The 18,445-nt window shown below is 44.7% G+C and overlaps 1 protein-coding gene across 1 annotated transcript in view; it reads left to right on the forward strand.

Annotated features, from left to right (window-relative positions):
• PEPD (peptidase D) overlaps positions 1-18,445 on the forward strand; it is a 419,775-nt gene that overhangs the window by 308,941 nt on the left and 92,389 nt on the right. The window contains exon 11 of the mRNA XM_068260589.1: positions 875-952. Coding sequence (XP_068116690.1) covers positions 875-952 — 78 coding nt within the window. The remainder of the gene's footprint in view (positions 1-874; positions 953-18,445) is intronic.

Here is an 18,445-nt window from a genome sequence, read left to right on the forward strand (position 1 = left end):
AATTTTGATTCGACGAAAATTCAGTTGGATGACTGTTTTTACAATTGTTTAAAATCGATCGTGCCCATCAACAGAGATTTACAACCAATCCGATCAGAATTTCTGTTCGCTTGAACGATTTTTTGCTAGAAATTGTATCGTTAGTGGCCACCTTTAGATTGTGAGCTCCTCGGAGGACAATCAGTGACATGACTATGTACTCTGTAAAGTGCTGTAGGAGATGTCATGTCAGGGCTATATAAATACATAATAATAATATGGTAGGGCATTAGACTATGACTATGGTAGGATTAGACTGTGAGATCCCCTGAGGACAGTCAGTGACATGACTGTGTGCTCTGTAAAGTGCTGTAGGAGATGTCATGTCAGGGCTATATAAATACATAATAATAATAATATGGTAGGACATTAGACTCTGACTATGGTAGGATTAGACTGTGAGATCCCCTGAGGACAGTCAGTGACATGACTATGTGTCTGTAAAGTGTTGTAGGAGATGTCAGCGCTATATAAAAACACAATAATAAGAATGCGTTATAAATGGATTATTCATGTGGGTGCCATTTGAGGCTGATTTAATATGTATAAGGTTACATATCTGTTACTCTTCTCCCCTGTATATATAGATATAGATATTGTAATGTAGTATTAGTGTTGGCTAGAAGTCTAGAGTCCTGTACAGTTGCAGGCGAAGCTCTGTACAGCAGCTATGTGTATTCTCCTATCTCCTCTGTCTGTGTTTACGAGCATTATCAGTACTGCAGTTTATATGAATTGCTGATCGGGGGCTTGGAGTTATATTGCTGCTGAAATGTTGGCTACATAAGAATTAGCGGTAACCATAATAACATGTATTGTTTTTCCCCTTGTGTAGTGGTGAGAATGGTTCCACGCTTCACTATGGGCATGCTGGAGCCCCCAATGACAAGACCCTCCACGACGGAGACATGTGGTGAGTTTGGGAGTGTTTATGTAACATTGGTGTTCTTCATGGGTATTTTGTTTTTTTTTTGTTTTCTTTTTAATATACTGTATTTTCCTTTGAGCTGTTACTATTGCGGGCATGAGCATCCCATAGTTTCCCTGCATGGGCTTACCATGTGAAGTTCAGTGCAGTTTGCCTTCTTAAATTAGAAAGTATTTGCGATAATTCAGCTTTAAGTGAACATTTGTGGTTACCCACAATTCATCCTTACTGAATATGCAAATGATCTCTTTATAGCCCTGGAAGCCAGGCTTACATCCAAAACCGCTGGTGTATAGCAAGCCTATAGCCTATACATTTTACAGAGCCACATCAACCCAACATGCAGACAGCCTGGTTTGGTCTATTGGTCCTCCTCAGTGCATGGCAGGGATTAATATGGCTCTAAGGAATAGGGGCTTGGATCAGAACAGCAAAGTAACCAAGTAGCTCGGGGTGGCCCAAAATCAATAGGAAAGTATAGGGGACTAAAGGAGACTAAAAAGCCCTCCAAGCCAAGAAGGCAACTTACACCATGCATTGCTTTTTAGTAGGAGGGCTTTTCAGGCTCTTTTAATCCCCTACAGGGGTGTTGCTAGCCCCAAAGATCAGTGGCACATGCCACAGATCTATTCTGGGGTGCCCCAGATGTCCCCCAGGCAGAGCCAGGCAGCTGGTGGCAGTATTCACCTTCAGCCGCTTGGTCTCCAGATTCTGCAGACATCTTCTCTTCTGGGCTTCTCCCCCTAGTGCCTGAGAATTAATCAGATGCTAGAGCACTTAGCATCTAATTCTCACTGCCTATTTATGTGATATGTTCCATTTTTTTTGTATTAGTGGAAGGGGGCTTCAACCTACATTTTGCTGGGCAGACCTACTTAGGCCGCTGTTAAGTTAATGTAAATGTTGCTCTACCCATGACCACACCCACATTCTGGTGCATGGTCACACCCATTTTTCAGCTGGAGTGCCCAAAAGTGCCCCGAATCTCTTAGGATCCTAGCAACACCCCTGATCCCCTTATACTTTCCTAGTAGTTTTGAGTCACCCCGAGCTGCTTGTTTATTCTGATGTGAAGTTGAGTTATTCTGTGTGATTGAGGAAAATAAGTCATTTGTGGTCCATGTAGCCATCAGTGTCCTGGCCCTTCCTCCTCGCCCCATGGCCTTATGGGAATCGGCCAGAGCTGCTATAGAGCAGGAGGAATTCTTCCTCCTTCACTATCCAGATGTGAAAAACCCCAAATCCAAATGCTCAATACATTTCATTCTCTGTAAATAATAACATGGAAGCTTCATAAACTGGCTTCATCTTTTCTGATGCACATCACTAAGGGGATCAATTGTACCATGAGAATTTTGGTCACATGAAGACCAGAACTGAGAAGGATATGGAGGCTGCCATATTTATATCCTTTTATACAATACCAGTTGCCTGCTCTGATTCTCTGCCTCTAATACTTTTAGCCATAAGGCTTGTACACACACACAGCCAAGAACGCTCGCCTCCGCTGTTAATTAGGCGTGTGTATGGCGACCCCCAAGGCAGATTTACTCACTACCAGTGACACCAATTCCCTCCACCCACCCCCATCCCATTGTTCACATGACGTCACGCATGTGCTGCTAGCCATCCCTCCGTCGCAGAGATCAGCACACGCTGCAGCTAGTTTACTATCAGTTCAGGTACAAAGTAACAGCTTATACTTTACATTCTGGGAGTAGCAGAGTGAAGAACATGCTGCAGCTAGTTTACTGGAGATGTCAGTGCTCTATAAATACATGATAATAATAATATGGTAGGACATTAGACCGTGACTATGGTAGGATTACATTGTGAGCTCCTCTGAGAACGATCAGTGACATGACTACGTACTCTGTAAAGTGCTGCAGAAGATGTCAGTGTAACTGTATATAAATACATAGTAAGTATATGGTACGACATTAGACTATGACTATAGAGTAATTAGATTGTGAGCTCCTCTGAGGACAGTCAGTGATATGACTATGTACTCTGAAAGTGCTGCAGAAGATGTCAGTGCTAAATTAATACATACAAGTAAATAATAATATGGTAGGACATAAGACTATGACTATGGTACAATCAGATTGTAAGCTCCTCTGAGGACAGCCAGTGACATGACTATGTACTTTGTAAAGGGCTGCAGAAGACATCAGTGCTATATACTGTAAATACATATTAATATGGTTGGACATTAGACTGACTATGATTGGGATTAGATTGTGAGCTCCTCTGAGAACTGACGTGACTATGTACTGTAATACCTGGCAGATCTTCTTTATTTTAGTCACTATGCCCCAATCTAATACCGTGGGTCTGTGCCACCATAAATAAACAAGACACAACGGTTACTCAGTGCGACCGCAGCCCTGAGCTTCTGATGTCCAGCACACTGAGTAACAAGATCGACAATAGACAGACGGAATGCTTGCCAGCAAACAAGACACACTGGTTGCTCAGGGCGACCGCAGCCCTGAGCCTCTAATGTTCAACACACTGAGTAACAAAGACAGACAACAGAGATGGCAAACATCCACACTGACTTGGACAAGACAAGCAAGTAAAAGTGTAATTAATAGCAACTGCAGCCTATAGTTACATCCTCAGGAACAGGGCTAGCAGGGACAGACAGACAGAAGCATTGTTTTCCCAGTAATAACAAACATCCACACTTGCATGGACAAGACCAACAGGTAGGAGCGTAGCTAATAGCAACCGCTGCTACAGTCACGTCCACAGGAACTGAGCAAGCAGGAATACTACCAGTCACCAACGTGGTGAAGGCAGTCTCCAACTATCAGGATGGTAAAGACTTCAATGTACCCCCGCGGGTGCTATGAACCACCAAGCAGGCAAGGCAAGATAATGCAATACAATAATACAACTTTCACACCATGAACCCAGCAAACCACTATGGATAAGCTGTATGCTATGTTGGGTGAGGTCTGAGAGGAGAGGCATGCTTTTCTATGGACATCAGCCAATGAGAGCAGACATGCAAATTCCCACACAGTTGAACGTTAATCATGCAATCCTGTGTTAGACTGATTGAAGGCTGCAAGTTGCTTGTGAATAGAAAGGACTCTCATTACAAATGCATACCAGATTATGCAACCACATGCATGTAAGAAATACACAGCTGTCTGACTGCAGTTTAACTGCAGCAAGCCATAGGTGGATTCATGACCACATCCTGAGCTCCTCTGAACTGCAGAGTGATTGCAGATGGCAATGAGACTGATTGCAAATGCAATCAAAACCAAGCAACCAAATGCAGGCAGAGGAATCAAAACGGCTCAGTTGCAGCTCCACTGCAACCGACAGGAGGGATCCTTATATGTACTCTGTAAAGTGTTGCAGAAGATGTCAGTGCTATATAAATGCATAATAATATGGTAGGACATTAGACTATCACTATGGTAGGATTAGATTCTGAACTCCTCTGAGGACAGTCAGTGACATGACTGTGACTATATGAGTAAAGTGCTGCAGAAGATGTCAGTGCTATGTAAATACATAATAATACTGTATTAACAAAAAAATTGTTCTCATTATATATGCTTTATGGGGCAGCTGGTGATATAGTAGATTCTAAAAAAAAAAGGACATTGACAAAAAAAGATTATCTGTGAGTAATGAGATCCGAGGGGCTTGCTTGCATATTGTGGGGATCATTCACTCCCTGCGATTGTATTGTCCTTACTCACAAGACTCTGTCATCACCAGTCTAATGACACCGTATCCTGATACCTCTGTCAGCACACAGAACTCTCTCTATACTCGCTGCATTGTTCCCAGTGCTGGGTATTATACAGCTGGTGGGGGCCCTCTAGTGGCAGATATTGGCAAGTGGCCTGGCGGCAATTCCTGCATGGTGACCAGATTTCATTGCAATATACAGCAGTATTATTGTACCTGTGAAATAGAATCCTCAGGAAAACTGATGCCTGCTTGAGATTATTATCACTATTGATTTATATAGCGCCAGCATCTTCCATGACTCTATACAACAGAATACAAAGTATAACAATACAATATAAAAAATACAGGTACAGTTTACAGTACATGTGAAACTGGAAACATTACAATGTTATGTATATGGTCCATTTATTTCAGGAATTAAATTTAAAAGGTAAAACTAATATGTGAAATAGACTTATTACATGCAAGGCGAAATATTTCAAGCCTTTTTATTTTGTTATATTGCTGATTATGGCTTCCAGCTTATGGGAACCCCAAAATCAAAATCTCAGACCATTAGAATATTGAGAAAAGGTCCAATATTCTCGGCTCAAAGTGCCGGACTCTAATCAGCTAATTCTTCCAAAACGCCTGCAAAGGGTTCCTATTTCATATATTAGTTTCGACTTTTAAGTTAAATTACTGAAATCGATGGACTTTTGCACAATACTCTAATTTTTCGAGTTTTACCTGCACAAAACAATGGTGTATTACAGCTGATGCAGTGAAGAAATCAATAACAGGTTTTTACATAGTGGTGGAAGATATGCGCACATTACACAGCATTGTGAGACAAAAGAGGAGAGAGCTCTGGCCATTCAGCCTTACTGTCTAATGGTTGAAGGGATAGGACAATAGATAAAGTGTGGGCGAGTGGATGTAATGCTAAGATTGCATTATTAGTTCAATATACGGTAATTGCTAAGGAAGCACACACTTGTTGCAAGAAACTTGTCTTTACTAAAGCAAAATATTTAACCACTTTACCCATACTGGTGCGGATATCTCCGTCCCTTTCTCCATCCTTTCACCCCCAGAGACAGAGATATCCGCACCTCCCGCGCTACCGCCGCTGTCCGCGCTCGCGCTCCTGCCGCTCGTGCACGCCGCTGCCCGCTCGGAGATCAATGAACAGGAAAAAACGCTCCTGTTCGTTGATCTAAGCCTCTGCAATGATCGGATGCTTCTATGAGAAGCAGCGCGATCATTGTGATTTTCCCAGCCTCATTGTGCTTCCTGCAAGCGTACTTCCGGACGCTTGCAGGTCGCATGAACAAAAAATCACTGTGGCCATCTTGTGGCCAAATAGTAAAACTACACCCTAAAGCATTTTTCATATACACATACATTAGTTTTACGCAATAAATTAACTCATTACCTCCCACACTCCCCAATTTTTATTTTTTTTTGTAATTAAAAAAAAAAAAAAAACATAAATAGTTACCTTTAGTGACTGAACTTTTTAAATATTTATGTCAAGAGGGTATAACTGTAAAAATTGTGTTAACACCGCTCTACCCACCAATCACTGGAATGTGCACGATCAGGTCAGCAAAGCCCACAATGTACAGCAGAAAGGTCCGCACCAGTCCAGGATTCCATACAATGACTTTATTTAGGACGTATCCAGTATAAAAATGTACACATGCATCAAGATGCTAACATGTTTCGAGCTATGTAAGCTCTTAATCATAGCTAATTAAAAAAATGACAGAACCTCCTATAAATAGGAGGATATCCTGTGCCGGCCATTTAAGACTCCGCCCCCAATAGGGGGGAAGTGAATGGAAGGTGGTCTAAATATAATGGACAAGTAATTACTTGTATAAGCACATTACAAGGCAAAGCACTATACACACAAGTTAAAAATGTATATAAAATACAAAATACAAAGTGCTAAGAAATGAATAAAATTTGGCTTTAAGAGGGTATAACACTGTTACTTTATAAACTATGGGCTTGTAATTAGGGATGGATGCAAAACTGAAAAAAAGACACCTTTATTTCCAAATAAAATATTGGCGCCAAACATTGTGATAGGGACATAATTTAAACGGTTTTATAACCGCGACAAATGGGCAAATTTCAGGGGTTTTAATTACAGTAGCATGCATTATTTAAAAACTATAATGGCCGAAAACTGAAACATAATGATTTTTTTTCCTATTTTCCCATTAAAACAAATTTAGAATAAAATAATTCTTGGCATAATGTCCCACCTAAAAAAAGCCTAATTGGTGGCGAAAAAAACAAGATATAGTTCATTTCATTGTGATAAGTAATAATAAAGTTCTAGACAAATGAATGGAAGGAGCGCTGAAAGGTAAAAATTGCTCTGGTGCTCAAGGGGTAAAACCCCTCAGTTGTGAAGTGGTTAAGATAATGCAAAACACAAACAATAGCAGAATTGTACAATTAAGACAAATAATAATAATAATAATAATGATTCCTTTTTTGTGTAGCGCTCTTCTCCTGTTGGACTCAATAGGAAAACATACAATAATAAGTAAACACTAATGAATTACTTATCTTAAAATAATTGCTCTAAATTCTTGCTCAGACAACTGTCCTACAGAGTAAGAGACTTTTCCTTTGGATCAATTTTGCACTGTATGTTACCTGGTTATATCCTAGCCAACTCCTCCCTCAGGTAACCTGTTGTAGTGTATATTGTTAGTAGAGCAGAGACTGCGTGTAGGATGGGATCTGGAAATAAGTTTATTTAGATAGGTAGGAGCTGGGTGTGGAGAGCTTTGTTGGAGAGCTTCAGAATTTTGAGTTGTATTCTTTGTGTAACTGGCAGCCAGTGAAGGGAGTGACAGAGGGGGATAGGGCTGGAGAAGCAGGAGGAGAGGTGGATGAAGTGTAAATGGCAGCCAGTGAAGGGAGTGACAGAGGGGGATAGGGCTGGAGAAGCGGGAGTGGAGGTGGATGTGGTGTGATTGGCAGCCAGTGAAGGGAGTGACAGAGGAGGATAGGGCTGGAGAAACGGGAGTAGAGGTAGATGTGGTGTAACTGGCAGCCAGTGAAGGAAGTGACAGAGGAGCATAGGACTGGAGAAGCAGGAGGAGGGGTGGATGAGGTGTAAATGGCAGCCAGTGAAGGGAGTGACAGATGGTGATAGGGCTGGAGAAGCGGGAGGAGAGGGGGATGAGATGTGATTGGCAGCCAGTGAAGGGAGTGACAGAGAAGGATAGGGCTGGAGAAGTGGGAGAAGAGGAGGATGAGATGTGATTGGCAGCCAGTGAAGGGAGTGAAAGAGGGGGGGATAGGGCTGGAGAAGCAGGAGGAGAGGTGGATGAGGTGTAACTGGCAGCCAGTGAAGGGAGTGACAGAGGAGGATAGGGCTGGAGAAACGGGAGTAGAGGTAGATGTGGTGTAACTGGCAGCCAGTGAAGGAAGTGACAGAGGAGCATAGGGCTGGAGAAGCAGGAGGAGGGGTGGATGAGGTGTAAATAGCAGCCAGTGAAGGGAGTGACAGATGGTGATAGGGCTGGAGAAGCGGGAGGAGAGGGGGAGATGATGTGATTGGCAGCCAGTGAAGGGAGTGACAGAGGAGGATAGGGCTGGAGAAGCAGGAGGAGAGACGGATGAGGTGTAACTGGCAGCCAGTGAAGGGAGTGACAGATGGTGATAGGGCTGGAGAAGTGGGAGAAGAGGTGGATGAGATGTGATTGGCAGCCAGTGATGGGAGTGACAGAGGAAGATAGGGCTGGAGAAGCTGGAGGAGAGGCGGATGAGGTGTAACTGGCAGCCAGTGAAGGGAGTGACAGATGGGGATAGGGCTGGAGAAGCAGGAGGAGAGGTGGATGAGATGTGATTGGCTGCCAGTGATGGGAGTGACAGAGGAGGATAGGGCTGGAGAAGCAGGAGGAGAGGTGGATGAGGTGTGATTGGCAGCCAGTGAAGGGAGTGACAGGGGGATAGGACTGGAGAAGCAGAATAAGAGGTGGATGAGGTGTGATTGGCAGCCAGTGAAGGGAGTGATGGAGGGGGATATGGCTGGAGAAGCAGGAGGAGAGGTGGATGAGGTATAACTGGCAGCCAGTGAAGGGAGTGAAAGAGGGGGATAGGGCTGGAGAAGCAGGAGGAGAGGCGGATGAGGTGTAACTGGCAGCTAGTGAAGGGAGTGACAGAGAAGTATAGGGCTGGAGAAGTGGGAGAAGAGGAGGATGAGATGTGATTGGCAGCCAGTGAAGGGAGTGAAAGAGGGGGATAGGGCTGGAGAAGCGGGAGGAGAGGTGGATGAGGTGTAACTGGCAGCCAGTGAAGGGAGTGAAAGAGGGGGATAGGGCTGGAGAAGCAGGAGGAGAGGCGGATGAGTTGTAACTGGCAGCTAGTGAAGGGAGTGACAGAGAAGTATAGGGCTGGAGAAGTGGGAGAAGAGGAGGATGTGGTGTGATTGGCAGCCAGTGAAGGGTGTGAAAGAGGGGGATAGGACTGGAGAAGCGGGAGGAGAGGCGGATGAGGTGTAACTGGCAGCCAGTGAAGGGAGTGACAGAGGGGGATAGGGCTGGAGAAGCAGAATAAGAGGTGGATGAGGTGTGATTGGCAGCCAGTGAAGGGAGTGACAGAGGGGGATAGGGCTGGAGAAGCAGGAGGAGAGGTGGATGAGGTATAACTGGCAACCAGTGAAGGGAGTGACAGAGGGGGATAGGACTGGAGAAGCGGGAGGAGAGGTGGATGAGTTGTGATTGGCAACCAGTGAAGGGAGTGACAGAGGGGGATAGCGCTGGAGAAGCGGGAGGAGAGGTGGATGAGGTGGAACTGGCAGCCAGTGAAGGGAGTGACGGAGGGGGATAGGCCTGAAGAAGTGGGATGAGAGGTGGATGTGGTGTGATTTGCAGCCAGTGAAGGGAGTGACAGAGGGGGATAGGGCTGGAGGAGAGGTGGATGGATTGTGTAGCAGAGTTCATGATGGACTGTAGCAGAATCAAATGGTTAACAGGGAGGCCACATGGCAGAGGGTTGCAATAGTCTTGGCAGGAGATAACCAGGGCATGCACAAGAATTTTGGTATTGTCCTGTGTGAGAAAATGGTGTATGCAAGAGAATGAGAGAGTCTAGTCCAATATCGCATGTAGGCAGCATGCCTGGGGGACAGGGGTGATGAGAGTACTATTATAGATTGTGATGTTGGGCAGGGGCATTGAATTGTGGGGTGGAAAAATAATAAGACTTGTCCATGTTGAGTTTTTGAAAATCAGAGGCCATGGAGGAGGAGATTACACTGAGAGAGTCAGGAGCAAAAGCTGTTAACCTCCCTAGCGGTATGGACAGATATGTCCGTCCATAAAAACATGCTGTGAACAGTATAAATGTGCATACACATCAATACTTTCCTGCACTGTATACTAGACCCTTGCTTGACACATATTGGCAAGTTACAGGAAAAAAAAAGTTTTAAAAATACATTTTATCACTTTTTGCACAGAAGTCCGGGGAAAATTGAACGCCAGAGAGGTAGAGTAGCCAAGTCAGGAACTGAAATGTAGATTGGGGTATCATAAGCACACAGGTGATATTGGAAGCCAAAGGAACTGATTTGCTGACCAAGACCATAAGTGAAAAGGAGAGGTCCGAAGACTGAGCCTTGAGGAACTCCAACGGTGAGGGGTCTTGGAGAGTAGGTGGCGCTGGAATGAGTACCTCTGAAAGTCTTCTCTGTGAGATAAGAGGAAAGCCATGAGAAAGCAAAAACCTGGTCTTCCACAGACGCAATTGTTCACGTATTATATAGTTTTTGACTTTGTTCAGGAAAGAAAAATACTATTCAATTCTTTAATAGTCATATTATCACTTTGCTTAATTGCACGTGTCCAGTATCGGGTTTCATTGTCATTTGGTGCCTAGAATTACTTTCTTCATTTTTTAAAGGGACTCTGTAACAAAAATTGCATATAGTTTTCTACCATCCTACAAGTTCCAAAACCTATTCTAATGTGCGCTGGCTTACTGCAGCACTTTCTACTATCACCATCTCTGTAATAAATCAGCTTATCTTTCCCCTGTCGGACTTGTCACCCTGTGTCTGGAAGGCTGCCAAGCTCTTCAGTGTTGTGGTTCTGCTAAGCCTCCAGGCCCCTCTATGCACACTGCCTGTGTGTTATTTAGATTAGGGCAGCTTCTCTCTTCTCTCTCATCTTTTACAAGCTGGATAAATTGTCCTCTGAGCTGGCTGGGCTTTCACATACTGAGGAATTAGACACAGGCAGAGCTGTCTGCAGGAAGAAAGGATCAGCCTGTCACTTCAGTGCATGAGAGCTGCAGGGGGAAAAACACACAATTGATCTCTTGAGATTTAAAAGGAAGGCTGTATACAGCCTGCTTGTGTATGGATGTATTTTCTATGTGTGGACATATACTGTAAATCAACCTACTTCCTGTTTTGGTGGCCATTTTGTTTGTTTATAAACAAACTTTTTAAAACTGTTTTTAACCGCCTTTAATGCGGCGGGGAGCGGCAAAATTGTGACAGAGGGGAATAGGAGATGTCCCCTAACGCACTGGTATGTTTACTTTTGTGCGATTTTAACCACTTCACACCCCCCCCCCCCCCCCCCCCCAGTGCTAAATTTCTCCGTCCCTCTGCGCACTGCTTCACCCCCAGGGACGGAGAAAGGCGCACTCGTTTGTTTACTGGCTGGGAGTGGGCGGGGAACTCGCGCGCACACTCCAGCCAGCCCGCACAGCAGGTGACTAATTGGATGTTAGGAACAAGCGTTGCTAAATCCAATTAGACTCGCCGATTGTGAATAGAATGAAGACTGCTTCAAACAGAGGCAGTCTTCATTCATAACAATGAATAGTAAACAAACGTGCAGCGCGCACACACACCCCCGCTCTGAAGTGCAATGATTGGTTATGGGGACCCCAGTCCCCAATAACCAATCATATCACAGAAAAAAAAAAAGAATGGACGCAGCGCTGAAACGTAAAAATCGTGCTGGTGTTTCAGGGGTAAAACCCCTCCGTTGTGAAGTGGTTAATAATACAGATTCTCTTTAAATAAATATCTACAGATCTGGGAGCATGAACTTCTTCGTCCCATTACTTATCAGCAAATATTGAAGGGGCACTATGGCGAAAAATTGTAAAATTTGAAATATGTGCAAACATAGACAAATAAGAAGTACGTTTTTTCCAGAGTAAAATGAGCAATAAATTGCTTTTCTCCTATGTTGCTGTCACTTACAGTGGGTAGTAGAAATCTGACAGAACCAACAGGTTTTGGACTAGTCCATCTCTTCATAGGGGATTCTCAGCAAGGCTTTTATTCTTTATAAAGACATTCCCTAAAAATGATTTAAACAATGATGCTGGCCAGCCTCCCTGCTTCCTACACAGTTTTTTGGCTGTTGGACAGAGTAACTGCCATTCACTAAGTGCTTTTGAAAATAAATAAATCCCTGAGAATCCCCCCATCAAGAAATGGACTGGTCCAAAACCTGTCGCTTCTGTCAGATTTCTACTACCTACTGTAAAGTGACAGCAACATAGGAGAAAAGTCATTTATGGCTCATTTTACTCTGGAAGAAACATACTTCTTATTTGCATATGTTTGCAGATATTTTAAATTTTACAATTTTTCGCCATAGTGCCCCTTTAAATGATTTTCATTTTGCCAATTTATACTCTCGCCGTAACTCTCACTGGGAACAACTGCGCAAAGTATTTTACCGATGGTATTTTACAGGAAGCTTTCTCAGATGTTCAATGATGTGTCCCCACTTTGCTGGAAATGTTTAACCACTTGCTGACCGCGCACTCATAACGCGCGTCGGCAAAGTGGTAGCTGCAGGGCCAGCGACGCAGATCTGCATCGCCGGCTGCAGGCTAATTAATCAGGAAACAGCCTGTCAATTCACGGCGGGGGGCTCCGAGAATAGCCAGCGGGCTGCCGATCGCAGCTCGCAGGCTAAATGTAAACACAAGCGGAAATAATCCGCTTTGTTTACATTTTTACAACGCTGCTACAGTAGAAGCGTTGTAGTAGATCAGCGATCCCCGGCCAATCAGCGGCCGGGGATCGCTGTCACATGACAGCGGGGAGCCTGTTAGAGGCTGCACAGGACAGATCTGTTCCTGTGCAGCCTCCGATCTCTTGGGCAGGGAGGGAGAAGAGGGAGAGGGGGAATCTTGCGTTTATTAATATTTGGTTTACCTGACTCTTGGCCAACCTATACAGAGACTGTAGTACCTAACATTAACATCTAGCTGGATATATATATATATATATATATATATATATATATATATATATATATATATATATATATATGTTACGGCCAGAACCCGAAGTTTGGCCAGAACTAGAAGTGGCCGGCCACTTCGGGTTCTGGCCGGCCAATGTGCGAACTGGCCGCTGCGCTGCGGCCAATGTGAGAAATGCAACAATTCCTGTAAGGTTAATGGGATGTTGTGGCCGCAGCGCAGCGGGCAAATGTATCACACATCTTTACTTTATTCAATGACATTAAGCCGCCCGGCTTTTTCTCTGCCTCTCTCCTCCCCCCCCCCCCCCCCCCCCCGCCTCTCTCTCCTCCCCCCGCCTCTCTCTCTTCTTCTCTTATGGGCAGCCGGGCGGGGACACGCGTGTCCCTCCGGAGTCGTTCGTCGCGGCAGGGGAATCCTGCCGTTCTTGCAGAGCGGGTGCTGGCAGAAGCGATGTCTGCAGCCTCCCCGCTCTGCTCTCCTGCCGCGACGAACGACTCTCCTGGACACGCGTGTCCCCCGCCCGGCTGCCCATAAGAGAAGGAAGAGAGAGAGGCGAGGGGAATAAAGTAAAGATGTGTGATACATTTGCCCGCTGCGCTGCGGCCACAACATCCCATTAACTTTACAGGAATTGTTGCATTTCTCACATTGGCCGCAGCGCAGCGGCCAGTTCGCACATTGGCCGGCCAGAACCCGAAGTGGCCGGCCACTTCTAGTTCTGGCCAAACTTCGGGTTCTGGCCGTAACATATATATATATATATATATATATATATATATATATATATATATATATATATATATGTGTGTGTGTGTGCATATATACCTTAGACCCTATATCTTAGATCTCTATTTTGGGATTTATGTATATTGGTTTGTGTTTGTCCTTTTGTTCAGTGTTCTTGATAGAAATTGTATGTCCTACCAACAGTTTAGTTAACATATCGTTAAGTCTATTCTTAACGGTACTTGTACCGCTTAAAGGATACACGAGGGGGGTTTAAATAAAGAAAGTTAGACTCACCTTGGACTTCTTTCAGCCCCTCCTAGTCCCTGTGTTCCTCGCCGCAGCTGCGCAGTCAGCCGTTCAACAGCTGTTCCCACTGTTATGGTCCACCACCTGGCCGGGCAAGCTTCTACTGAGCATGCGCGAGTGTGTTCACACACCCCTCGGCCACGATCCCATATCCAGGAGGGATTTGCGCAGGTACAGTATCCACGCATGCGCAGGATCCACCGACTCGGCCGGGTCATGGACCATTACGGTGAGGGCAGCTGACAGAGACACTTGTTGGCCACAAAGGAGGGGCAGCAGGTGCCTCTGTCAGGTAAAACGTGTACTAGTATCCTCACTACGCATTTTGGTGCTCCGCACTTTCAGCAGGCGCTGTTGAAGGCGCGGAGCACCGAAACGCGTAGTGAGGCTACTAGCACACGTATCTCCCGATGGAGGCACCTACTGTCCATTACAGCGGGTGGTGGACCATTACGGCGAGAACAGCTTATGGAGGCACCTGCTGACCACAGAGGAGGGACAGGCTGCCACCAGAGGATGTCTATTGGGATTAAACCTCTATAAGCTCCATTACACACTGCTAGCTAGTGTTTTTAATTTCTTGGTTGTTTTACAATAAAAGGTTACTGCACTACAGAGCGCTCCTCCATCTTTTTGCTTTTTTTCAGTGTTACCCATACCCTTTACCCGGGGTAGAGGAGCAGATAAAGTTTTCTTGTTTGCCCAACATCACTGCCTCTGTGTACGATTAGCGCAAGATTGCACATCTTTCTTTTTTTTTATTTAAACCTGCCTCCTGTATCCTTTATAATTAAGGTTATACAACCACTCTCTTATGCTGGGCATATACGGCTGCTGGGAGGATTATCAATCGAGCCTGATGGCTCGATTGATAATATCCGACGTGTCCGATACCCCGCCGGATCGATAGTGTGCTCGATACCGGCGGGGAGAACAATAGAAGAAACGAGCGGCTGATTAGCAGCCGCCCGCGGGGACGAGCGGGGATCGATCCACGTGCACACGGGGATGCGGCTCGAACCGGCGCATAATCGCAGCCTTGTATGCTCGGCATTACAAATAACACCAATTGGATGGCAATTTGGGCCTACCTTTTCTGATAGTGTGTTTCAAGCTGTTTAAGTGTCTTTTTTTCTTAGGAACAATATTTGTGTGTCGCTCCCTGCGGTAATAGCCAGATTTCTCATTTTCATGTATAAATATATTGGTATTGATATTCTGTATGCATGTATTTATGCTACCTCCTTTTCAATGTATGCACATCGAAGGAATTGGCAGCACTACCTTTCAAGCTGCAACTGAAATGAAACCAACAGAGGAGTGCAGCACCCCCCAGAGACTGAAATACACACCTTGAATACAAATCAGATGCGAACTATGCACTAAACCCTAAAACTAGAAAAAATTTAATGTAAACCGATACACATGAATGCAGCTAGCCATAAGTAGACTTAGATTTGTGTACAACAGGAGGAGATTGCAGCGCTATCAAATATAGGCTGCACCCGAATTGATCAGCTTCATAGATGTGCAGAGCCCACACACGGGCAGATTACACAATGTGCATTCAAAACAGATGTAACAAATGAAAGATGTTGGCTTCCAATAAACAGTTTGGGCGCAGATTGTTCTGTACTAGACTCTTCCACAACGTTGAGGGGTCCTCACAGAACAGACCCCTAACCACTAACTAACAATTAAAGCATAGTGTAAACCTGGGGCAGCTAGCCATAAAATGGTCCACACATTTTCTAAAGAACAGCAAAGGAATTGGCAGCGCTCCTATGCACATCTATGCAGCTGGTCAATTCGGGTGTAGCCTGCATTTGGAAGCGCTGCCATCTCCTCCTGTTGTACAACAATGTATGCACATGAGTCATTATCTCAATACTGCATAGCTTGTTGAATTTGTTTGTTTTCTGTTTAGAAACAGTAGAGGAATATAGATTTATCAGTTGCCAGGTCATTGGTTACTTTGACTAAGGCAGTTTCAGCTGATTGGCTAGAGCAGAATTCAGTTTGAAGGTCATCAAACAGAGAATTAGCGGTGAGGTGACGGGCTAAGTCTGAGTAGATACGGCACTCAAGTAGTTTGGAAGAGAAGGGAATGAGAGAAATAGGGCAGTAGTTGGGCAGGGAAGAGGGGTCAAGAGTAGGTTTGTTGAGTAAAGGCGTTATAGGGGCTTGTTTGAGTGTGGATGGAACTGTGCCTTTGGTGAGAGAAAGCTTGAGGAGGTACGTTAACCACTTAACGACCGCCTAACGCCGATAGGCGTTTGGCAGGTCGTTAAGTGGTTAACGTACCTCCATGGCCGTTAACGTACCTCCATTGTTCGAGCGGCAGTTCCATGTCAGGGATCGTCGCCGTCTGATAGGCTAAAGCCTATTAGAGGCGGTACAGGACGGATCGCCGTCCTGTGCCGCCCATAGCCGGAGGGAGGGAGGAATATCGCTGCGGAGGGGGGGGGGGGGGGGAGTCTGATCGCCCTGCCACAATCATGATCTGTGCTGCGGGCTGGAGAGCACACGCAGCACAGATCAGCCAATACAGCCCTGGTCCTTTAAGGCAGGTGAGATGGTAGAGGATAGGTGAGTAATGAGGTGAGATGGCATGGGGTCAAGGGGGCATGTAGTGGGATGTAATTTAGAGATGAGGGAGGAGACAGTGAGTTCAGACAGTAGTGAGAAGATTGTTAGGGAGGATATAAGGTTTGAGATTTGTATGGAGAGAGGAGTCTGCTGGGTGAAGTTTTTCCTGATGGTAGTGATTTTTTTTGCTAGAGGAGGAGACAAAGTCCTTGGGTGAGATGCTGGGAGAGGGAGGTGGAGGTTGGGGCCGGGGGAGGGAGTTGAAAGTAGAAAAGAGTAGATTAGGGTTGTGGGTCTGTGAGGAGATTAGTGAGGAAAAGTATGAGTTTTTGGCTGCTGAGAGGGCCTCTCTGAGTGTGTGTGAAACTCTGGAAGTGCAACCCAGCCAGCCTTTCAGCCTCCTTCCAGGGAACAGACTACCAGCCACCCCCACCTCCGTTCCTCAATTCCCAGCATGCCTCACACATCATATACCTCCGTTCCTCTCACACGGCTGTATAAATTATCCAGCATGCGCCTAGCAAGACTTTGCCTGAGAGCTGTGCTCTGGGCCAGAAAAGGCAGAGGACAGGGACACTCAAAGAGGGAGCCTCTGCACTATCAGGCGCCTGTAGGCTGGGGCCTCAGTGCCTCCATATTAAATACAATTTTAGTTGCACCAGGCAGCAGGGGGCGCTCTGTATTGCTCTAATTAGTTGTTTAGTAATACCACTGATACTATCGGCTTCACCTGGGCCGAAATCTCTCTGCGTCTTTTGCCAAGATTGGTAAGTTACAAAGTACGCTGAGGACTCTCTCCAGTTTCAACTCTTATTACTCGCTGCCTAACTTTAGTTCCCTTCTACTAATAGGCAATTCACTGCATACAATTTTAAAAGAAGGGTTAAAAGAACATTAAATAAAAGCAAGCCAGAATTAATTTAGGCTAAAGCAGTGCGGCTGTGTGACCACCTTTGAGGCTTGTTATCCTGTTCTGTATTAGTGGAGGAGCAAAGCATTCTGGGAGGGCGTAGTGTCAAAAACCTGAGCGGTTTTTGCCTTTTTCATGATTGCTAACTCAGTAAAGGACCAGCCTTTAAAGCGTTGCTATCATATTAATCCGGCATAGCGGGGTCTAAACCCTCTATAACAGTAATTATAGATTGACGGTATACCTTGAAATCAATCAGAGCACTCAGTTTATGATTTTATATAAAAAATTGTATTTGCTTATCATACAGCATATATACAAAATATGAACAGTTCCAAGTAGTGTTTCCTTATAGCAGTATTCCATCTCATCAAGGCTTTATAGCCAAGCGATCATCAATCTTCTAAGCACATTCAAAAAGAATATAACAGTTGTGTTATGTAGAATAAGATCAAAAGTAGTCTCATCTGTATCAATAGCTGTGTATCTAGTAGCTGTGTAAAACTTGTAGTAATCTTCTTAAAGAAATAGCATAAAAATAGCTTCTAAAAAAACTTCTTGCTAACATCTTAATAAAACTTAATGCTGAAAAATTAATAAAGTAAATCACCAGAATATTAAGCATATTACCCCTTCTCTGTCATCTCTTCAGCATCTAGAACCACTTGTGGGAAGGTAGCTTCTGCCTCATGTGTCTTCTCAGGAGATTGTTGGGCTTCTGCAAACTATGAGCTTTCAGCTTCTACTTTTATAGGGGTTGGAAGCAATATGGCTGCCCAATCTGGACTTTCCCTGAATCCCAGACTCTGATTGGTTAAAGCTTTCGTGCGTCAATGCTTTATCATGTTTTGATTACCTAAGTCATAATATTATTGTTTATAAATTCTTAATTACCTTATCTTGTGGGAATTTACGTCATTTGGAGTGCTTGACATTTGATATAGGGTCATTTCTGACGCACTTAATTA

Source organism: Hyperolius riggenbachi, chromosome 11, assembly GCF_040937935.1.
Source record: "Hyperolius riggenbachi isolate aHypRig1 chromosome 11, aHypRig1.pri, whole genome shotgun sequence".
Lineage (NCBI taxonomy): Eukaryota > Metazoa > Chordata > Amphibia > Anura > Hyperoliidae > Hyperolius > Hyperolius riggenbachi.